General features: G+C 36.7%; 1 protein-coding gene across 5 annotated transcripts in view; it reads right to left on the reverse strand.

Annotated features, from left to right (window-relative positions):
* Gckiii (Germinal centre kinase III) overlaps positions 1-25,140 on the reverse strand; it is a 94,446-nt gene that overhangs the window by 14,805 nt on the left and 54,501 nt on the right. Inside the window, exons 1-2 of one of the 5 annotated variants that reach the window (XM_072910941.1) lie at positions 21,427-21,619; positions 12,489-13,048 (exon numbers count right to left, since the gene is read on the reverse strand). The exons of 3 other annotated variants lie outside the window; for them this stretch is intronic. In XM_072910941.1, the coding sequence (XP_072767042.1) occupies positions 12,489-12,794 (306 nt within the window). In that variant the 5' untranslated portion in view covers positions 12,795-13,048; positions 21,427-21,619. Of the gene's footprint in view, positions 1-12,488; positions 13,049-21,141; positions 21,620-25,140 lie in introns of those variants that run through there. One more of the 5 variants, XM_072910940.1, reaches the window with a different exon arrangement.

Consider the following 25,140-nt stretch of genomic DNA (forward strand, 5'->3'; position numbering starts at 1 on the left):
ATTCGCTGTTTAGACTTGCATACAAGCGCTATGCGTGCACATTTTTTCTTCGCGCTTGTGGAAGCTATTCGCACCAAGAGACATTACGCCCGGACATTAATAAATTACGGTCACTTGTTTTGCGCTGCTATTTTCTCTCCGGCGTTTTTCCGCCCGGAAATGCGTCTAACGCCGACTAGCGAATCGTCTTTAATCAGCCGGAACGGTCGCTTTACGGTTAGGTAGGCGACGAAAAAGAAATTTCAGAATTCTCTCTATTCCTTTCTTATGAGTTTTTCTCCGGAAGTTGATTCTCTGTGCGGCCTGTAAAACCGCAAAATATCATCAAAGAACATAAAAAAAATTTACCGGAATTTTTTTTTTACTAATTCTTTTTTTAACTAATTCACGAAAAGATTACCTTGCAGTAAAACAGCGACAATAAAGATCATGAGAAGAAAGAATAAGGAAAGACGCAAGTTCTACGTAAATAGTATATATATATTACATAAATTAATTCTTCCTGCAATTTCAACATGCTCTTGTATTCATTTCACTCGAGAAGCTAAGCAAGGCGGCAAAATAGTCCAAAACAAATTGCATTTTCTTGAATACGACGTTTAATGTTTCACCCGTAAGTGTTGCATCTTTTACTCAACTTACGTAAAGTTTTCTAATTTGCATTAAATGTTTATAATTCCTTCTGAAATTCTATTTTTTCTCAGCAATTAACTACAAGAAAAAGGTTTAGCAAGCAAGTCATCTAATCATAGACATAATTTTGTATGCCTGAGAAAAAATGGATATAAGATTATATTTGACGATATATAATTATATCGCATACGCCGAATTTCGGATATAATTATATATGGCCAAATATGATCTTATATAATTACAATAAATATGTCTATTTCTTCTCAAATTATCATTACATATGTATGTCAGAGCTTTTTTCGTTAAATATCATGAAAATAAATTTTCTTTTTTCGGATCTCTCGGACAGTTATGCTCGTTGATTAGCATTGTACATTGTTGATAACCAAAATGCCAGAAACGCTAATTTCTCGGATACTCAAATTAATAATGAATATGCACGGAAGCTTTTTATGCGAGGCAACTCTTCATTCTCTTGCGTTCGCAATTCACGAGATCACAGTCAAAAAGTCAGTAAACTGAAAGCTCATATCAAAACAGCGAGATTAAAGCGAAGCTTCGAAGCCTGGAATGGGCTCTAAGGGCAATGGAATAAAAATTCGCGACTGTCGGTAAAATCCGGAAAATTTGCTTTGCAAATTCTCTCATATATCCAACGGCAGTATTTCGTAACTGTCAGGCCATTTTATCGTCCCAGTGGATTTAAAGGGCATTGATTTTCGTCAGGCCTCAATCATTTCCATTTCATGATTTAGTGCCATCGACACTTTTATGATACTAAAATTGATAATCATATGAACGTATTAAACAGTGTAAAAAATACTCGAAAATTACGGCGTCACTATTTAGCGTTACATTGGTATGAAATTTTATTGCAAATTATTATCTAATTTCCGCATGTTACTGGAAATTATTACAAATTTGTGGTCAGCGGTTTACGGCAAAGTACTACTCGCTTGTTTTAGCAAGTCATATTAAGCCATGGTTAACCACGTTTGTGTTACATGTAATATTTGCAAACGTTATCGGGCTTACATTATATATTTGCGTAAAATATTTAACAAAATTGTACGACAAAAAGAGAGATAAAATCGCATTTAATTGTACTGCATATTTTCTGATATAAACTGCGTTCGCGATGCAACAATATTTAATCAATTAACGAGAGCATGTAAAAAAATCGCGACATATCCAGCTTTTCCATCACAAGAGCGCAGTCGATGCACGCTATATGCAACCTGAGGTGAGCGACGATGAGGGCCATCGAACGAGAACGCGAGAGGCAAGAGAAGAGAATGACTCTCGACTCAGCATGCAATACTGCATCGTCGAGATGCACCGAACGTCTCTCCTCTTTCTCAGTTGCTTTTTAGTGTGCGTCGCGCTGCCTGAAACTCGCGACACAAATTCTAATTAGCGGTTGTCGCAAAGAAATTCGCGGTGTATAGATAACCAAAGTACCGACGACAGTCGCGTTCGAGGACAAAGGCAACAAAGATATTTGCATCGCAAAAATAAGATATGAATATTCCTTGTCTACATATATTATCAAGAATTAGAATTTAAGCTTTCATCCTTTTTTCTTTAGAAAATGTATTTCTTTCTTTCGCACATAAAATAATATTATTTATTATCAAAAAATAAATTTTCTCCACAAGAGAGATATTAAGAAAAAGATTTTATAATATATAATTTATATGAAATTAATGTTTCGGTTAAAAAAAACTTGCGCTGAGGAAGATTCGAAAAATGGACCGAAACGTGTGATTTATAATAATTTATAATCTGATTTTTCTTTTAAAGTAGTTGAGTTATTTCACCTGTCCAGTCATAGAGTGTGTAGAAAAATAATTAATATAATTAAGAACAATATTACTATTTATATTGAAAATTTTTCGTTTTAGTTTTTTAATGATCATAGCATAAACATTGGAATTTCTTAATTTTATTGTTTTTTTTTTTTTCAATTATTAATTGATACATACTTCTCTTATCACGAGCTTACCACGAGCAGATGTCATAATCTATGTTCTCAAATGTAAGCTGCTAAAAAACGAAAAAAGCTACCTCAGAACCTAATGAATTAATTTATATCAAAAGATAATAATGTAGCAGCCTTGGCAAGAAATATGCGGTGTTAAGAGTGCAATTTTCCATTGACATTCGCTCACCATCTGAAATTAATTATTGTAAAAAACCTAGATGCTAGATGGTTTTCAGGTGATTTCTAACTTTTTCTTTTTTTCTGTATTTATTGGGAATTTTTTCAGAATTTTATCTTTTCTACAACCCAAAAAATGTCAATTCGTCCATAAGTTCCCATGTTAAATTGCATATAGCAAACCGTTATTACTAAAAAAACAGTAAATTGTATCAAAATGTTCAAAAAGATGAAATGACCTAAATATCTTAAATAAAATTTGCACTCCTATTACGCTGGCTCTTATTTGACTTTTCCTTATTTATATTATTTATATTATGATTTTGAGTCTTTCTTTTATATTTTACTTAAGGAAAAGGAATTTTGTATATTTGTATCGCCATATGATGCTTCAGATTTCCGACAAATTTATTAAGCTAATTTAGGCAATGGCTCACGTTTTGATGGACTCGTCTACCCTAAACCATATTAGCTATGCCACGCTGTATAAGCATATAGATTTCCTGTTGGGCGATCTTTGATGACCCATGATTGACGGACATGATGAAATTGACGTAGAGCTGCCACAAGAGCACTCAATTAATGGTCATATAGCTTTATTCTATTGTACACGATTATCAGCTGTTGCGCACAATTTACAAAATCTCGCTAAAATAGCGTAACACAATAAATATCTCGACGCGCTGGTGATATGTCAAAATATTAACCGTGTACTGTATGTAAATTGTAATTGGATTATAGCATTACAGTAGTATCTCGTTCAAACATATGTTACATTCAGCATTAATTTCTCGTTTACATCTGGATACGCAGAATTAATTTAAAAAGCAAATTAACGTAAATTTCCTGAAATATCACATTTATTCAGATTATGTGAGAGATGCTAATCCTCACAAAGAAACGTTACAGTTTTGTGAATCTGATATGTAGAACTTATGTGTGAGAAATGAGATAAATTAATAAAGAATTATGTTTACTCGCACAAATATGCGAATTATATGCTGTTTTATTATATTTCTCGATGTATCTGTCACCCGCAAAATTATTTTACATTAAATTTCCATCACTACAAGCACAATTATTTGTTAGATTCTCAAATTAATCTATAAACATATACACACATTTCTCTAAGCTCTTCTTTACTTTTAACGCCACGTGATGAAGTTCTCATTTAATATCACTTTGCTAAGCACTAGGACTGAAATAATTTGCTAGATAACACGAAGTTTGGTATCGTCCTGACACATCTTAATTAAGAAGTGTAACCGCGTCTCAAGAATTTCGTCTCAACCGTCCTTTTAAGAGGGACGGGCTCGAATAGACTCACCGCCTTTCAAGATAAACGTGCCAACTTCATCAGGAAGCTCAACACTGTCAGACTACAACGAGATCGCATTAATTCCAAGAAACTGCGATTGTTCTCCCTCGAGATGGGAACAGTCCGATACCTATTTGCAATATGTATTCCAGCGATTCAACGAAACAACAATTCAGTTGTATATTTCATCATTCGAAATAAGATATTTGCAATGACATATTTATAAATAAATAAATAAATCGAAAATAAAATTCTTGCTGTGATAAAGCAACAAATAAAATCTTTTTATTGCCAATTTACATAGCGTGCAATTGTTTCTGGATCTCGATGTAAATTAACCAAAATATTTGTAGGATTACATTGGTTAACTCCACTGTTGCAAAAAATTACCATATTTTTTGCGACTGAATAAACTTACACGAGAAATAACCCAGACTATGTACGTGCTTCAAATGTGTTGTTATATGCCAAAGGAGAATTTCATTACCATATGTTAAAGTTACTCTTTGAGAATCTGAATGCATGACAAATCGGAAGCTCCGCCTAAATCGTGAATTTTAAAATTCGTCAAGCAAAAATATATGATGCGAAAGTATATAATGTTAAATACGTGAGACTCTAATTTTTATGTTCGTTTTAGTATCTTCGTTTTTTTTACACTTGCATGATAAAATCTGCTCGATGCCTTTTGACTAAATATAAATTGAATCATAGTTGTTTTTTCCCACACACACATACACACATAAAATAAATAAAATTATTACTTGGTTATCTTTCTTTTGTTGAAAAAGTTATATAAAAAAATCGTTTTATTAAATTAAATAAACGCAGAAACACATTCTATACAAAGTATATAAAATTCGTATGAAAAGAATTATGCATAAATCGCTCTCTAGCGAGATTAAGTATAAATTAATATTTCACGTAACATCCATTTTTCTCTGAGATTAAATTGTATGAAAGCTATTTTTAAACTTTCTCTCTCTCTCGCATTTGTGAAAAAAAATGTATCGCGAATTTATCAATACATTTTTTTGTTACGATCTGTAGACGGATAGAAGCAGACAATAGGCGCGCGAATAATTCACTATAAATGAAACTATCGGACGATATCTGGCGTTGCTTTTTTCACGTCTATACAACCGACGGAGAATTGCGATTGCCTATCTCTCACGTACGCGATGTGACGCGAGTGCAGCGAAGCGATGCAGAATGCAAGAGGCAGGTGCGGGCTGACACAGCGAGTGTTCTAGGGTCAATCAACACAGTCAATATTGACGATGATAAAACGAGCGGACAAAAGCACGCCCCGACCGGAATCAGAATGATACGCGACAATTCGCACAACATCTGCATCACGGATTCTGAAATGTACAAGATGCGACAAAAGTTTAAGAGAGATATATTTGTTGAATTTATATTTATATTTTTCGAATTCAACAGCTGTTCTACAAGATAAATGAATAAATTAAAATTCTCCTTATAAACAAATTTTTAATTATCATATAATTATTTATTTATTAAATTATGTATATAATTTTGTATTTCTTTTCGTTATTATCCCTCAAACTGAACAGGTGGGTCTTTCGTGTTCGTACTAGTTTTATATAAAACATCTAATTTCCAAATCTTGATCTAACCTAACAAATAACAAAAATATAATATTTAAAAATATTTTTTCGTTAACTCTACTACATAAACTTTTAGTTTAAACTTAAAAGAAGATGTGTAATTTTTTTTAGAATTTTTAAAGTAATTTTAGAGTACAAAAATTAACTCGGACTCCAGTTACCCACGCGTTCAGGATTACGGTGCTAAAAAAACGTGTTCAGTTTAATGGTTATATTTATTATATTTTTAATTATTTTTCTTGATTAAACAATTAAAGAAACTAATACTGTTGCCCCTCTTTCTAATGTGGAATATTATTTTTTATTGTATAAATGTTTTTAGGTTTAATGTATTTATGTATACATTCTTTTGTTACATTCTATAAAATTATTATCATTATTATTTCATATATATACTCTAGTGCTAATTATTAAAAAAAATAATATAAAATCAGGAATTTGAAAAAAGTATATAGAATTAAGACGCACGAATGTAATTTTAACAACAATACTGTTCGGGATTTCTCGACATCTCATCGCGCAGAGTTCATTGGGCATTAGCATAAATAGGAGGAGCGAGTTCGTAAACTATCAAGTATACGTCCAAGTGTTTTCCTGATAATTTTCCCTCGTTTAATGGAGGAGCGAGCACACGATTCACTGTCATCAAAAGCGCGTCCCGTATTTTCCGAGGATCGCGTCGTCGCGCTCGCTCGAGTGTCATTTAAACTTTAATTTCGGCAACTCACCCCCTCTCGGCCGATGAATTACTCTCGTCGTAAACGAGGTCGAATGACGACACGTGGCGCGCAAGCTCGTTGAACCACTTTCGAAATTTGCAGCCTAGCTGCATCGCACGTCGCTTGTAGTGTTAGAACAACGTGCGAGCGGATGTTGAAATGCATCTTTTACGACCGACGGTTGCCGCGGACGTTCTTATGACCCACCTCTTTCTTTTTGTCTCTCGTTCTTCTAACGATCGCATGCGGAAAGCCCGCATGAATATTCATTTAATTAAAGCTATACGGCCGAATCTCGCGTTTATTATATATAATATATAAGCGGGTATATGTATGCGCTCTCTTGCACGCCACGTTGCATAATATGCAACCGCCCGGTTAATATAAACATTGATAGATTTACCGTCCTCCCATCGTTTGCAGTTCCTGTTCACGTTGACCCCCTTGTTTTTCACGGCGAAACTTAATTTCAATGATTTACTGGGTGAAAGAGAACCGATGGTTAAAATTAAAATGATTAAAATGGCATTTATTGCGAGAGACAAATTAGGATTAAAAAGTGCGAGTGATACGCAACACTATATTTTTTTCTGTACATACTTAGTATACCTAGTATACCTAGTATCATTTTCGCGAAAATAGAACGGATTTACGCTAAACGCGCAAAAAGGGTAACGTATGCGCGCACTTGCACCGAGTAAAGGATAAAGTAACGCGCGGTAGCAAAATTTCGCATGTGTGGCCAGGAATAACTTTTCCGAGTTAACGCTTCTCATATTTACATTTATAATTTTTGCATATTCGCGCGCGCGATAAAAATGCAAATGCATTATCGATTGCGCGATTCCTCGCCGTAAGGCGAATACAAATAAACGGCATGTACGCCGAAAATTGCACGGTTACGAAGCAGCCGTAAGGAGTGCCTCGTACGAATTTAATACGAGGTTACCGCGATCACCAATATAATAGTAATAACGCGACCGTTGAAGCGCGAACGCATTTCTTCCGATCGCGTGTTTAATCGCATCGAGTTGAATGGACGCGCGGAATTCGAACCTATTGCGCAATGCCTTGATCGTGAAATGCCGTTCTACCGCCGATATGAGATAATGAGAAACCGCGGCACGCGAGGTACGCGCTGTAAATCGTTTCACCGGCACGAAGCGATAGGCGCGCTGAAAACTTGACAGGCAAATTGCTTTTAATGTCATTTTTTTTTTTTTTCTTTCTTGAATTATCGTGCATGATTAAACTTCAAAAACTGTATATCAATCTGACAATGTCGTCACAACAATAAGCGAGAATATACCGTGGAAGAAATCTTTTTCTTCCATTCTTTTTCCAGAAAACTTCAGAAATATACATACACCTCACCTGATGTTTGTACAGTCATGCATATAGTCTCGCGCAACTTTGAATAATAAATTCTCTCCTGTTTGTGCCTGTTCTCCTGATATTCTCGTCACAATAGATACGCTTTATCGTGATGAAAATGAGCGCGAGTGCGACACGTGTTCATAATTAGCCGCTTTTTTATCACCTGTGACGTTTGTGCGAACGTCACGATAGCGGATTCTTATCCGAATGATGAATTGCTGTGAAATATTCACAATTTGATTCGCTCAATGCCACACTAGAACGCTGTTTGAACACGGGAACACTTTGATCACGCAATTACAATTAATTAATTAATTAATTTGGATTATGAGACCCGTAGTTCTTAACGTAAAACAACAAATTGTTATCAATCGTGAGATAATGCGGGATAAACTCCACATTGGAGGATAATATAATAAAAGATATTATCGCGATTAATGTGTTATCGTAGCTTAAAACCAAGGTTTCCTATTTATGAGTCATTGGCGTCGCGACCATGACGCCAATGGAGTTATGCGCTATACACGTCCATATCTGTTTATTTATGTATGCGGACGCACGTATCGGTATACGATATGCAGGATCGCGCACAGAATACCAGTAACCGATGCACGCGTAAAGGCAGCCAGGCCGAATCGAGCATCGGTGCATCCTTTGGGACATTACACGCCGCATTCCCGAATCCGATTTATCCTCGACGTCGTAAACACGAAGCGCGGTCGTCTCTTCTGAGGATGTTTATCGGCGGAATACGAATCTACGTACTACATACCGTAAATAAATTGTTTGCCCGATCGAGAGTTTCAGTTTTCGTTCCCGAGTTATTACCCAGAATCACGCCGTAAAATGCTATCATTTGTATCTCTGAGCGGACACATTTCGTCGCATATAAATACGTCTTGCAAACTTGCATTTATAACGAGCTGCAATTATTTTGACAGTCGACATGATGGTACATGAGGGTGACATTAGAGAAACGCCTAGTTTGGCATAAATTTTACTGCTGCGCATGAAACGTGACGTGCAATGGACTACTTTTACTAAATGTTACAAATTTATGTTAATATACAGTATAATTAATAATTAATTATTAAATAACGCAAAATATGTACCGTACTGGTTAAATTCATTAATTCTTAATTACGCAATTCTCGTCACAAAATATCATATAAAATAAATGTCATTTACATCCTATTCATGTTGAATTATATTATATGAGTTAATAAGAGTATCTATCGATTTAATGATCTCCGCCTGAAAGTAATATATTATAGGACACTAAAATAAACATGAAATTGATTATTCGACAGTGACCGACGTTTCGTTCCGATCGCGTGGTCTTTTCAACGCACGCGAGTCCACATATGTGAAGCAATATGAGGCAAGGTGAGAGTCGACCTTGCACTGGCCTCGGTCGAAAGAAGAAAAAAGAAGGAAAAGAAAAAAAAAAAAAAAAAAAAAAAAAGACAAAATATACGCGCGGATGGACGGTCTTCGCGCGAGATCTTACGGTCCACGAGAATCCTGTTACACCGGTATTTCCATGCTGCATCAAAACGTTCGCTCCCGATGCTTTTTTTTATGTCCACGTTTTGTTTTATTATGATCGATAACGGTCAAAATATAGGACGTTTCGAAAAATGAACAAGACGTCTGCATTTTACGGGAGAGAAAACTTGATTTTATCACATATTGTAAATTCGAACGTAAAATATAAAGTTATTAATACACGTAATAAAAATATGAAATTAAAAAATTATAACAATTAATGCAAAAGCAGGTATGAAGAATTATGATCATTTCACAAGTCATTTCTCTCTCTTCGAATTTTGTTACTTTAGAAAACAGCCCCTAATTAATTAATTTGATGTTTGTGGTAAAATTCGTCGACATTAGACATTGTTAAATAATAAAATATCCTCACTGAACCTTGCCATTTATATAATAAAGTTGCAATAAAAATTGGTTTAAAACGCTTTTCTTGTCACATCTTACACCTCCAATGTTTCTCCTAACCGCAAACCGATCAACTTTTTTTTTTAACCCTCAGGGAGTCGACTGAAACATTCGATCGGTTGGAGACTGAAACGCGACACCTCGTCCACTTTCTAGTATCTCGACGTAGCTCGGATTTCAGACTCTCGGGTTAGAACTCCTTCCCCTGCCTCCTCCCCCCATTGGACTTTAAGGTCGAAACTGGTCTCTCGAATCCCCTACCTTCGCGAATCTTCTCGTGCATTCTCCTTGTGCGAGAAGATCTGTGTTTATCTCAAAGTTTTATCCGCAATTTGTTAAGGCTTCTCGAGAATCTTCTCCTCTCCAGAATTCTTGGAAAATCTCAAAGCTAAATACTTTGTTGTGATAATACTTGAGTTTATGTCTGTGGATTTACTAATATAATGAAATTATTGTATAATAAATAAAACTATTAAAGATATACTAATATATTGTATTATTAACAACAAAAATCAATGACAACGATTTAATGCAATTTGAGGATGATACGAAAGATAAATTTTTCTTGATGGCACAAACTATTTTTTTTTTTTTTTTTTCACATTCATCAAGCATTGGCACAAGCGTGGATGATACACAAATATTTTTACATAGATACAATATAGGCGAAAGTGTTGAGAATTTTTAATAGCCAGATACGCATATTTATATTTACTATGCCTCCTCCCCTTTTTCTCTCTCCCCAATACCATGGAGTATGCATGAAACGAGTATCAGTGATTAATATTATATGTATTCACATGGCAGACGTCAAACAATCTGCAAATAGGTTACCGCGTTCTAGGCATTCTCTATTGTCTACCAGTCTTCATTGGCAAGTCAATTTCAAACTATAATTGAATTGCAAAACTGGCCTGTCAATATGACAAGACGACACACTGATCAATAACTAGTCACAGATATATCATTTTAAAACGGAATTATAATTTTCAATTTCGTAATAATAAATATTTAAAAAAATGAGAACGTTAGATTAATCAGAAAATTAATTTCCAATATCAACGCGAGATATATCGCGCGAATAAGAAATTATAAATTCTCACCTCTTCGTAATGATAAATACGTATCAGAAAATGACGAGACTTGTTATAGATTAATTAATCAGAAAATTGATTTTCGATTTTAACACGAGATTTAGATGAAAAATCCAATTTCCTTGATATTGAATCAAAGTGATATGTAATTTCCGACATTTCTGCAGGCGGATATCTCTATAGATTCCGAATAAGGATTAAGTATTCCACAGAGCGCTTTTCTAGACACTCTCATGACGCACGATTTTCCATTCCTCGCCTTTCTCTTTCTCTATTTGTACATCATCCGTTTTTTTCCGAATTATTACCGATCGATTTAACAACTAAATTAAGAAGCTAAATTACAAAACTGCGATGAAATAAAGCGTTAGTCAATTTTGTACGAGTTCTCGAAACCTTGTAACTTTTCGCGCCTTCTGTTATTAAAACTTCTTAACAAACATCTTTCAATATTCCGGTAAACTTTCAATATTAAAATATTTGAATTTCTAAATCATATGGAAGCCGTACAGAATATTGAAGCTTTTGATCTCTAAGAGTTTTTGATTCTTATAAAATATGAACTGTTTGAATGCTTTTGACATCGAGCATAAATCCGAGTAAGATGATCTGTAGTCGTAAAATATCTACGTTGTGTGTCTGCTGCAACACAATTGAGTATAAATTTCAAGTACAGTGTACAAGCAAATATATACATACACGTGTATATATATATATATATATATATATATATATATATATATACTCCGTAAATCGCTCTTCGATTTAGCCCTTATATCCAAAGTGATATCCGTAATAGCGAGTTGCAGTTGCCGTCGCAGCGAGATTTCGAATCCGTTCTCCAAATCGTACTTCAGGGACGTTCTCGAGATCCCTTCTGACTCGCCAAAGGGATTATAGCCGTGCGCGTTCAATCACCCCATCAGATAAAGTTTCGTTTCTCCAGCCTCCGGGGAGGGCACACTCGCGTGACCACCGGATGCCATCGAATTTCTTAGATTATTTATTGTACGGGTCATATTTTCAATCGGCGAACTATGCTCGTAAATAAATGCAGATCGATATCCTTGGTCGTTTCGAGCGAATCTAAAGAATCATGCGGTGAAATTCTCTGAGAATCGTAGCTTTCTGGGTGGATTCCAAGAAACTCTCTAACTCCTTTTTCCGAAGAAGAGTTGGCTTTCGTGTACTCTGTCTCACCACCGGAATGTTTCTGATTTTCGCGGTGCACTTCCTCCTTTTATGCGTTCGATAAAGTACTGCGTAACTACCCGACCAGAGCAGCACAGAGATAACGATCCAAACCTGAATAGTTCCCATCGCTCTCGCGCTGTTAAGACGCCTGGTTTATATAACGCTAGTACTTGTAAAAAAAAATAATAATCCCCTTTTCAGACCTCTACTTTCTTTATATCCTCCGTCTATCAACTCTCTTTTAACTAATTCAATCAATTGCTCTTATCTTTAATTTTTCTTTCGCGAATCGTTGCCTAATATTTCACCTTTTTTTAAGTCCTTGACGAGTTCTAATTGATTCGAAAATACTCGAGATTAAAGAACATCTTTCTCTTAAGACATTGCCGTAAATGTTGAACTCACCGAGGGAGCGGTACTCCTGTGGGTCACTGGTCTGGGATACGGCAAAGATGTGTTTTTAGCATTGACCGGACCTCCGTTGGAAAGCCTCTGATTATCCCGTCTGGAAGGCGGCGGGGGCGGCGGCAGTGACAAGGGTCTGCCGCCGCTCCTGGTCGGATGTTGCGGCGCTGGATGGAATTGACTCCAGGACTGACGTGGCAGGTATCCTGCCGTCATATACCCGCCTGAGATGAATTGCGCCGAACCGTTCAGATGCGGCGGCGTCATCACCGCCGTTTGTTGCGCCGTTTGCCCGCCGTTTCGCATCTTTCGCACACCGCTGAGCTTTGTCCTTGATGTGTTGTTTAGTGCGTTTCTTCAAATGACACCGATGCCGATCGTTCAAGAAGGAAAGCTACATCAACGTACTGCACTCTCACTCGCGATAATACAACACGCACATTTCTTCTCATCATCGAAACGCGCATTTGTCTTTCGTCACTAGATATTTCCAGTCTTTCGATTCTTAATTTTTATATAATGTCTCTTATAACTTTATTAATAAGTTTTATCCGATTGGTCTACAATCAAAAATAGTTTAAGAGATTACTTGCTAAAATTTATGTAATATAATTAATGTTATATAATTTATTTACACTTATTGTTAGATTTTATGACGTTTAATAGATTTATTCGTAAAATTAATATTAATTCGCGTAAATCTATTTTTGCGAGATTATATGTGCAAACATAGATATAGAAGATTACAGAAGATCGCTTCTATCGTGATTGTCAGACATTCGCCTGCAGTTCCGTTATCCCTTTTTTGTCTTTTGCGCGTTCCATCGCGTCCTGTCGTCCTTCGTTATCGAGCGCTAAGCTAGCGAGGCAGAACAAAGTGCCGGTAAAGGACACGGTCGTCTCAGCAAAAAGTCCCCAAGGAGAGTTCAATAAAAATATAGTGAAAAAAGAGCATTCATCTCAAGAGAAAGAAAGAGAGGAAGAAAAAACAAAATTGTTCCGAGTAGTCATCCTTGCCATGGCTTTTTCCACGAGCGAACATAGTCGTTCTCGAGTGTCTCTCTTCGTGAACGAAATCGATTTCACGGGCATTTTCGAGAGTTCGAGCGTCGCGGCTGATGTTAACGGAACGACGACGCAGCAAGATGTGTACCGTCCTTCTCGATTTTTATCGCTGCCGGCCGCGAGAGCGCTTTCGTTCGATTGTAACAAAGCGATAGCTGGTAAAACTCTCGCCTCGAAAAGTTTCAACGCAGAATTTGTGCCGCAAGCTATAAAGTTGCATCCATGTCGTCGTAATTCGGCCCGGATTACGCGGATTACTGAAACTCGCGTCGCGATCGGATTAGCCAATTGTTGTGAAAGTGTTACACAAGTTCAGTAGTGCCGAACGAGAAACGCTTACCTTTGTAAAAATAAAAAAAAAAAAAAAAAAACGACAATCGCGATAATAATCCAGGTCACTGCGGTGTAAAAGAGGAAGCTAACAATAAGACTGATCGGATGTGACCAGACTAAATTTCGGCTCGCGACGACACGTGGCCAGAATATTGATCAACGAAGAATAGTAAAGAAGAAATTCTCGGTCACAACGAGAGTCTTCAAGCATGAATTAGAACTAATCGGCATTTTTTTTTTTTTTTTTTTTTTTTTTTTTACTTTCTTTGTTTTGTAATAAAAAAATTAACGAGTTCCTCTGAGATTTGGTTATATCACACCTTTGCATCTTTAGTATATCACATCTTAAGATCTTGAATTTTCTCTCTTTGGTTCTCAAGAGTCATTATTCATGTTCACATTGACGATCGCTTTCATAATCCCTCGGATCTCAGCGCTGCGGGAGAGAGAGGGAGAGGAAGAGGTAGAAAGATCGTGTGGAGAATCAGCATCGACAAAGAAGGCAAATGGATGGCTTGGCCGATATATCAATCGCGAGGAGAGAAAACAGACGGCTATCGTGATTCTCGTTCCCCGCAATCACGCGAGGGCGATCCGACACGCTCGAATAATTTTCAGGGCGGCAGCTTCCGCCGGAAAGTCCGCGCGTGTACCATCAGGTCGAAAGATTGGGTTCGCTGCACTATCGATATCCGGTGATATCGTACGCGGCATTAAATCGCCGAGACGGATGGCAATTAACTTGCGGCCAGCAAGGATACTTTAGCTTTAGAACACTAGCGGAAGCGAGAGCGGCCCCGCGGCACGTCTTTCCACTTTATAATCGCGGGAATGTCGAGAAATTCGCTCCAGAGTGTTCATTCACTCTTTTTCACGCTTTTTTAATCACGCTTATAACACACATAACGCGTAACACACATCCGCGCCGACAAGAGTTTCAAACAATAAATTTTGCTCTTACATAAATTGATCCGCATGCACGCGTGTTCAGGGTGCACCCGTTTACTTAAAGTTCTATAATTATTTGAAATATTCCGCGGTTATCGAACCTCGAACAATTAGAAAGTTTAAGAGTTTGCGTTATAAATATGGATGAGAAATAGGATCCTTACATTAATATTTTATTACTGTGGAAATTTTCTGGCAAAAGATTTAACGCATAACGCTTCTCCATTTCTCGATAATTTAACGACAAATCTTTATGTACATGTTTAAAGATTGCCGTGTCTAATTAAACTCGGTCATATCACGTTGCGATATCATTGTAGATATATCATCCTTGTATAGTAGTCATCAACGTTGCGAAAACACTCTGTGTATGACACGCCATAAACGTCGAGCATTTCGAATGTAACGGGCACGAGCGTTTGATGAGAGGGATGAGTCGCTTGAAATACGATAACGCATTGTTTTCATGCGTAGCTCGTTTCTAACTAGACTCTCGTTTTCGGTCACCGTCTTTGAAACCTGGCCTTTGTCCTAGCCGCGCCGTGGCTAGGACAAAGGCCAGTGAAAACGTGGGAATATGTATACGCCAGGTATACAAAGGAAAGATATACGTTACGTCGCGCGGGGAAACGAGGGATAATTGAACCATTCACGTTCGTCGCGCGCCACTATTTCTCCCAGATTACAAACGAGATGAATAGCATTTTTTGCGAAATTAACGCGCTGATATATTCCTTCATATTAGTATATTCTCAGATATATCGCATAGCTCAAGTTTTACACAACAACCTAATCAATATCATAAAATATGTTCAGAAGGTATCCCAGACTTGACGAGTCTTTCGACTATTTTTTTAAATCAATTTAGAATCAATTTTCTTATAGAAGAGAGCTCGAGATCGACGTCTGCGACACTCGGTATAGCGACACTAAAGTCTGCAATTACGTATCCGGTATGGAAGGTCAATCACCGTTAGACGATAACCGAGCGAGCGTCGGAATCTAACAGGCACGGCGATTTTTCGAAATGCACACGCGTCCCATCCTGCACATGACACACACGTGTCTCTCGATCGCGTGCGCGCAAACACACATTCCTAGTTGTGTGTCCGTTATTCCGTGAATAATTGGGACTCTCCTGGCTATACTTGCGCGTGCGCAAACGACCACGACGACGGATACGTATTTTTCTATGCGCGCGATGGCACGTCGGGCAGGCGGCAAGTTATATCGCATGGCATTCGTTATATCGTCGTTAATTGTTAATCGTGACGCGTAGGCGGATACATGCCTTTATCGGGACTCGCATACTGTGGGATCGACGGCTCTGCCAAGCGATCGACTCTTTTTACGGCGCACGTCGCCGACGCCGGAAAAGGGCTCACCATCGCGAAAAAGGCGCTACGTATTTCTTGCACAGGTGGCTTGATACTAAACAAAGATCGACAGAGAGAGCTAAGTCTCGCGTTATTCGAGATGTCTGTAATAAAGTTCGACATTAACTTTCCCCAATAAACGTCTTTTATTAACCAGATAATAACATACATTTAATTAGCCTAAATGACGTTTCGTTAATAAATTGCGGAAGTATAGAATATTATTTCTTTATATATAAAAGTATATAATAATATTATTATTATTATATTATATAGTATTTTTTATTAATCAATTTCAAATATTCCAACAATTTTTCAATATCTTTTATATCGACAGATTTATTGTTAGTGTTATTAAACTACATTAAAAATTAAATCCTTAAGAAAAAAGAATAAATGTTAAATTTAATGTTTACGATAAGATGGTCGACTCGAAAGTTGACTTGAAAGATGTCACTTCAAGATTGAATAGAACAGGAAATGCAAATTACAGTAATAGGAAATATAAGTGTATAGAATATAAAAGGAACAAGGTAATATTTTTATTCGTGCGTTGAATGGAGCGAAAGTCAACGACCAATCATTTTTTTTGCAATTTTTTGCGGTTTATAATATGCAGGTATGTATAATATTATCTTGCCTATTTAGGATTGCGCCGGCTTTGCATGTATGTTTTTCCACGCTGGAAATCTAGTTCGACACGAAGGAAAGTCGGGCGTGGAAATACCAGGAAATGTAACAAACATTGAGAGCTCGAGGCATCAATGATGAAGTTACAACAAACAAACAACGAAAATGATAATTATGCCAATTACTTTCAAACTGGTGCATGTAAGAACGTGACATACTTTTTTTACTAGTTTAAAAATACGATTTCTTAGAAAAAAAAAAAAAAAAAAAAAAGAGACAGTTTATTCTCTGTTTTATTACATTTTTTTAATATTAAAAAACCATTAAAATTTCTTATGAAAAAGATGAAAAGGTCTGTTTTTTCCATTTCATTGCTATATTATCGCGGATATTTTTTTAAAGTCGTTTGTTTCTTGCACTCTGGATGATTTATCATTGTTTTTTTTTTCGAAACTTTTAATTCATAACGTTATTTGCGCGACAATTCCGACACAACAGTCTAATAAAATGCAACAAAGTAACATAACTCTATCGTGTTCTCACGATTGTAGGGAAAGCGGAGTTTTTCCATAAGCACGTAGACACACAGATTCGAAGTATGAGGTTCCACCATACATGGCAGCTGTTACTGAAAACCGACCAAGCGTGCGCGCGCGAAGAAGAAACGTTAATTCTAACCGCGACTACTGGCTCTACGAGCCGGCGAGATTGAATACCGTTATGCCAGCTACCGGCATAAAAGTTACGCAAGCAGATATCGCCCGCGGTATCGAAAACTTCCGTGGATCTCTAGTACTGTCAGGATATACAATCGCAACGATCGATGAATGACAGGCCAGGAATTCCGGCACAGCTTGCGTGGAAGTAACTGTCTTTAGTAAGATGCCATAGATGAGACATGCGCGTTTTTTAGAAAGGCATCTTGGCACGCGACCTCACATATGCATTAAGTGGAATATCTATGTGCAAAAATTTTAATCCGTTATACAAGACACATTGAATTTCGAAAATGAAAATTGCGTAATTTTTCGAACATACCATACATGAAAAACAGATTAAAGATTTGTCAAAATGAAAGAGCGGAATATTTTTTTAGTATATTGTGCAAATAGAATTTCGCTTATAATTTTCATATCTGATTAAAATTGCAACCTTATCGCGAAATCGATATCCCGATGCACAACGGTACGCTGGAAAAATTCGCGAAATATCTAATTTATATAACACCTCGGCTGTACACTCTTCGATCGCTTTTCTCTTTCTGGTCGGGGGGCCAGTGAAAGTGAGCGAGCCAGCGCGGATAATCGGCCATCCCATGTGCGACGGATACGCGATAACGCCATCACCTCGACGAAACTCGTTTCTCCTTGTATGCGATGAAAATGCTACGGCTGCGTTTTTTTTGTGCAATTCCGCGAACAAATGCAGCATGACGTCTCAGATATTTTCCACACTCCAACATTATAAAGCTATATTTTTTTATACAACGCAGGTAAAAGTTATTAAATATGATTATTGTACTCTTGGTGTATAATAATAATAATTACGCCGATATAACCAGTATAATGAGTGATAAAAAATGTAATAATGTAAGTATGATATATGAATGATGTATGACACATGTAAGAGCTCAAACGGTTAATCGAAATTAACGGACGACAGGTGGTCGACCGATTTTTAATGCGAGAAAAGCCCCCGTTGCGCGAAACGCCAGGAAGTTAAAGTGCCAACGACCGGCAAAACGCGCGACCGATCGCCGTTAGTTTGTAAGTCTTTGATTTTTTTTTCAATGCGTAACTCGTTTCGATCATGCGAGATGGAAATTTGTTTCGCACACGTTTAGGAAAAATTTTCGGCCAGCGATTGAGTTGATGTACATACTTATATTTTAATTAAAAACCTAACACGCGGATCGATCAAGTAAAACCTGTTTTTCTAATTTCCGAGAGAGATTCGAACGGATCGATTAAATTGGCAACACGTGCGAGAGAAGAGACGACGACCGTTTAATTTCTTACAAAATTTATACGCGCGATCCAACGTAATGTTTGCGCAATCACCAGAGAGTATATTTTCACAAAAGAATGTCGTGAGAATCACGTAGTTATTCACATCCGCGAATTGAAGGCAATGATGGTTCGTCAAAAATTCAGTCAGTCCCCGACTTTGTCGTTTCCAAGGATGCGATTAAGAAATTCCTCATTATCGGGACTTAGCTGGAACAAAGCGCGAGACAATAGATACAATCCTCTACCGGATGTTTTCCAGTTAATTGGCGGGGAGGAAACAACTTTTCCGAGAATGGAGTTAAGTAATGGCCACTTTCACTTATTTCCACGGGACGACCCTCGGGATCCTCGTTCTTTGTATGGAAACTTTCGCGGGCGAATCGCGGTCCGCGACTGCATCATCGTTGCTGTGAGCTTCTCACATTTTTATGACGATGCGAAGCAAAGCGCCGTCCTTTTAAAAGTCCTTTTTTTTTATAGAAAAGAAGCATGTGACAAGACTAAACTATTTTAAGGAAAAAAAAAAAAATACGAAATTTTTTAAATTTAAATTTGAATGAGAAAAATGTGAGAAATTAATTTTCATTTGATTGAAAAGTTTAGGATAACTTTTATTCGAACTCTCCCTGAATGCTTTCCATATTCAAAACCAGCATAAAAGTTATTCGCAATGGTGAATAAATTTGAAAAAAGTTTCAGGGAAACTATTCTGTATAAAATATTATGAATTCGGGTAATTTTCACGGAGCTGCGCGATAGTTTACTTTCAGATATCTGTCGACATCGCGAGGCTTTCCTCGCGAATTATCCTCGACAACGGAGTCGCGGAGAGAATCGTGCCCACCTTCCGAGGAGGGATAATTATTTCGAGTAGCCTCCTCTCTCTCTCTCTCTCTCTCTCTCTCTCTCTTTTTCTTTCTCTCCTCAACCCTCGGACGAGGCGAATCGGCCGTTTTATGCTCTACATAACTCAGCCATCGCCGTAGAGAGAGAATTAACCTACCGTGCCCGAAAACACACTACCTTACTTAGCCGCACGAACGTCCTGGTCGGCGGATAAATTGCATCCGCGCGCTTTAAAAGAGGCTCTCTGAATTGAAAATTTTGTGTGATATCTTTAAGTTTACAAAGAGAGAGGCTAAAGTGTTTCAGTGAGAAACGGCGCATAGAAAGCGCCTTTTTGAATTTCGACCGCGAAATGCTCTTGTTTAGAATTTACCATTTCTCAGTTAACGGTTTGTTGTAAAGCACGCACAACAGTAATTTGCCAGTCGCAAATCTCTCATGCGAATATATGTACAGGTGGAAAACAAACGATTGCCTGATGGGAGCCACCATAAGATATATTAGTCCGGGTGATAACGGAAAATGAATGTCCATAATACATAGAATAAGTGTTGTTTGCTCGACTGTACAAGCACATCCTACGCAATCATACGAGACACAAATGAGCCATTCCTTTGAATTAATTATCATATGCCGCAAACATATAACGCAACAACACTATTGTGTTGTAAAATTTGATAGCTTTGAGTATTTTCTTTTTTAAATTTCCTTATTCAATATTTATTATTAAATAGAAATTTTAGATATCAAATTCTTACAAAAGTTCTTTAATAACAATTTAAACGATATTCACTTAGAAACAATTAAAAAATTCCAAATAGAATTTTTAATTATAAAGATATAAATATATTCAACCAAAATTAATAGTCAAACTAGAATGATGAATGAATAACTTTATACACACACGCTGGATCAGTAAATTTGAACCTTGCACGTTATACGAATCAACGACACATCGTCACAACCGCGAATCCGTATTTAAACGAAACTGACAGCAATAAATCGCTACTAAATTGTCCTCGATGTTATCATCTCGCTATAGAATAATCGAACGCAGAGCAGTGTACGAACGAATACAGATTCTGATAGCATATGCTACGCGACAGATACACGTACGTGTCTAACACACATTTCTACGACTTTATACATGCGCCCGTGATACGCGTTTATCAACCGGATATTCATTCTCGTTTTTCAACGCTTCCGCTCCTATATTACGTTTTCATGTGATATCAGCCGTTCGTATTCCCAAGAATTGATCACGATCGAAAGCCTCGTTCCGTCGGCAAATGCGACGTGAATGTATTTTTTCCATATTTTGCGATTATTTCTACGCCATTAAGTAACAAATTTATATTATTGCAGTTGCAATAATATAAATCTATCGTAGTTATTTTGTTTAATAATTGATTTAATTATATTTATTAATGCTATATGATAACTTACTCAAAATTCATTTATCAGAATTCGTAATTTTCAGAGTATCAAAGGTGCGCAGTTGTTAATCAATAATCCACTAAACACAATGTAAAAAAATACTTCTTATACTATTAATTTTATCATTTTTAGAACCTTGAGACAAGTTAAAGTCCAAGGGACTTTTCAACAACCGATAAGATTAGCGATCGAGTAGCGATCCGTCGCTCCTCGAATTCTCGCATCAATCGCGTCAACAACATACGACAAATTATATGAATAATCAGAAACCATCACCGCTCATCGCACAATTACCGATCACTGTCAATATACGAAGATAGATAATATTCGGCCGGATCATCACCGGATCACTCAGCATACACGCGCACGTCACATTTCCGCGAATTTCCGGAGCAATGTATTGCCACCATGCATCACGCTTTGGATCTCGAATGAACGTCACCAAGATATCGTCGCGAGATCGGCAAGACCGGCCGACCAGTTGTCATGTATTGTCCGCGGTTGCTTTCGAACTGACACGCGGATTGCAGCCGCGCGAAGAAAGGCGCGGGAGAGACTGGCCGCTTCGTGGGACAGCAAAGGCGATCGGAGTAGGGGCACCGGAGTGGGCACCGATAGGAGAAAAACATAACCGATGGATGGCGATGGTGCGGTTTGTACAGGTATTAAATAAAAACAATACTCTAGTAGCTCTCGATACTCGCTTTCGTTACACGACAAAATTATTTCAGTTTCTGATCAGTTCTTGAAAAAAAAATGTGTAATGGTTATTATAATTAAAAATTAGAAGAGACGAGGAATTGTAAGTAATTTTGTAAATAAAAATATTCAAACTATTGTACAATATATACGTTACTGGTATATTTTAAATACCACAGCTATCTCATATGTATAATACACATACACACGTAAACTAAAAAAATACTCTTATGAATAAATTGACAATAAGTTGACTCTTAATAAGTGTCCAAAGTACAAAATACCATTGCTGATATAGATATAGCCATCAATATTCCGAGATACCGATATTAAAACATATCACAATTTTCTCTTCTCTCGATATTTCAATATTTTAATAATTTTTTAACATGACTGTTATTTATAATAGTATAGAGTGATATTGATATACTTTATAACAAGTATATGAATATTCCTCTCTTCAGGAAAATGATTAGCATATGAAAGTGAACTTTTAATTTTCCAATCAATGACAAGAGATCTGTTATAAAGTATTCGAATGTCAACAGTCCGCGCGACCGCGAAATAATAAATGTTAATTTTACCGACTTTCCCTTCAACGCGCGCACACATTATTTTTCATTGTTCCTCGCAATTGTAATCGTAATACGCGGTTTATTACCGGCATCATTGCGGCAGTAATTATTACGTGTGATGCGCGCGTATCACGGAAAGAAAGTAGCCGGTGAAATTACAGCACGACGTGCGTATACACACAATCTCGTGTATTTTAAGCAACGCGGTAATAATACGTGTAGCCACACACCGCAGTGACGCATACATCAAAGGCGAGCAATAGTGAAAATTTATGTGCGCGGGAGGTATGTATATCGTGGAGATCGCAAGTTTTTGCAACTGTGAAAGGAATTGTTAATTACGGGCGCGATATTCATGTATGGCGTATGTAATGATGTGTATCTATACTTTCCTTTAATTTGCACGGTATACCCCCTTCACTTTCCATCTTCCAACCTAACCGCACCAACACGGTGGTGTAACGCGATTTAATAACCGGAGCGGCAGCAGCAGCAGCAGGCATTTCTCATTTACGTATAATTGCGGCAAATTTAACATAATTACGTCCTTTCCACGTAGGCATCCTTATCAAAAGAAAATTTAATTCTCAACGTTAATAGGTAAAATGTAGAAGCATTGAATAAAATTGCAGGCATTATTTACCGTTTATTTACCGTTTTTGGAATTCTTTTTATTTTTTTGTTTTATTTTGTAAAATTATTGCAAAATTTAATTTTATGATTATTAAGTAATAGTGCATCCAGAAAAATATACACACAAAGTATAATAATTATATACTTAATAATTTATGCATTCTCATTTTACATATATTTATTATATATAAACTTATATATGTATAATTGCGCGGATTGTCTTAAAGTCTTTTTGCGATAAAGTGGTAACACAGGCAGGTTCTTTCATTTAGTTAATCGATTTACTGGTTTAATTTTCAAGTTAATTACTAATTAAAAATAATACGGTAAATAGCAATCTCGAAATTTGAAAAACTCGTTATCGCATCTAAAATCCGATCGACGTAACCCTGGTTAGGTAAAGAGATTATTCTCGAATGGCTAAAAGTGGAGCAGAATCAGCTATCGTAGATTAAAGAGCAGCGAGGAAGTCATGTCAATGACAATGTCTGTTTCCATTGGTCAGATATCACTCTTGAGCAGCGTTCGGCAACAGTTTATTTTGCTACATCATCCTTTCGTCAATCAATTCCTCGACAAAGATTGCTTACTCACTTTAAGTTACCTTTACGTATTTTGCAGACTAGTTTGACACATAGGAATTTTTGAGACGCAAATCGCATTAATCCAGAATCATCTTTAATAATACGTGTTATTATACAACTGTCAATGTAATATAACATTAGTTCATTAAGAGAAATTAAAATGATAAAGCTTTAAACAATTAAAACTGTACAATATGTAATGAGCAACAGGTGTGTAACGAGATGCAACTGTGAGTGAAATATAATATTGCAATATTTAGTAAACAGCCGATGGCAAAATGGAAATTTTTAATATATATATATGTATCGACATTTCACAATTAATTCGGTTACGTTATTGAACGCGTATGTCATTTTCAATTAAAATGACGCACATCTGTATTATTCTAATTTCAATTTATTGATATGATATCTCATAAATAAATAGATATTATCGCGAAAATAAACCGATATTGCTACTGCTAGTCCATTCGGAAAATTCACAAGAAAACAGGATTTTCTCTTTGAAGAAAGGCAATCTTTTACGACTCTAGGATTTATTGTCTTGATGTATTATTAATGGGAGATGCTATCGTCCCGCGTCGGCGGGGAGCTTTTAGTACGCTCGCTAAAAATAAATATGGATGAAAATCCGCTTGTGTGCGAGATGTGATCGATCGGTGTTCCCTTTCGAGCGGCGAGTTGAAAACGTCTGAAAGCTTCGCGACGCGGTTAAACCCTGATGTGATTTGTGCCCCGAGAGGAACGAGTTACATCTAGGTAATCTTACTACACGAAAGTATACGCGTGAAATAAGAGCCGCCGGCACTTCTATTCGCAATGCGATTTACGTTCGCCGCTTATCCTTTACCTTCGAGTATGTGTGTTATATGGATTTTATGGCGTCGTCTGTGACACGATCGGCAAGTAATCGTATTGTTCTAACAAATGTAAAAGTATAATAATATAAATAATATTCGAATAAAAATATCCTAATAAATCTGATCTTGAAAAATATAGAAAACATTCACCAATTTTTTGGTTTGAAAATTGATTAAACATTCAATGAAATACAATAATATTTGCATGGCATATTTTCAAAAACAAAACAAAAAATTGTTTTGAAAATAAAAAGTAGAAAAAAATCTATCGAAATCATGATACTTCATTCGATAATTTCGATCACGACATGTCAGTTGCAACATTTTATAGGCGCCTATACATAGCTCTGCGATCGTCTGGCACAACTGGCTCCGACCCATTTCAGACCGATTTCATACCCATGGAACTTGACAGCGTTTCCACAGGGTGCCAGTCACTCGATCCGCTATCATCGATAAAGACCTCGATGTAGGATTAATGTTCTTACACATCAGTTAGGTTTTATGTATGTCCAAATGGCGTACGTAATTTTTCTGTCTGTCGCAATGATATACGATGCTTTATAGTTTGGCAAAGCAAATGAATAAATAATAAATTTAATTGTCCGCGAAAGATAAATCTAATCATTTTGAATATATAGTGAGAGATAAAAAAAT

This window comes from Anoplolepis gracilipes, chromosome 2, assembly GCF_047496725.1.
Source record: "Anoplolepis gracilipes chromosome 2, ASM4749672v1, whole genome shotgun sequence".
Classification (NCBI taxonomy): domain Eukaryota; kingdom Metazoa; phylum Arthropoda; class Insecta; order Hymenoptera; family Formicidae; genus Anoplolepis; species Anoplolepis gracilipes.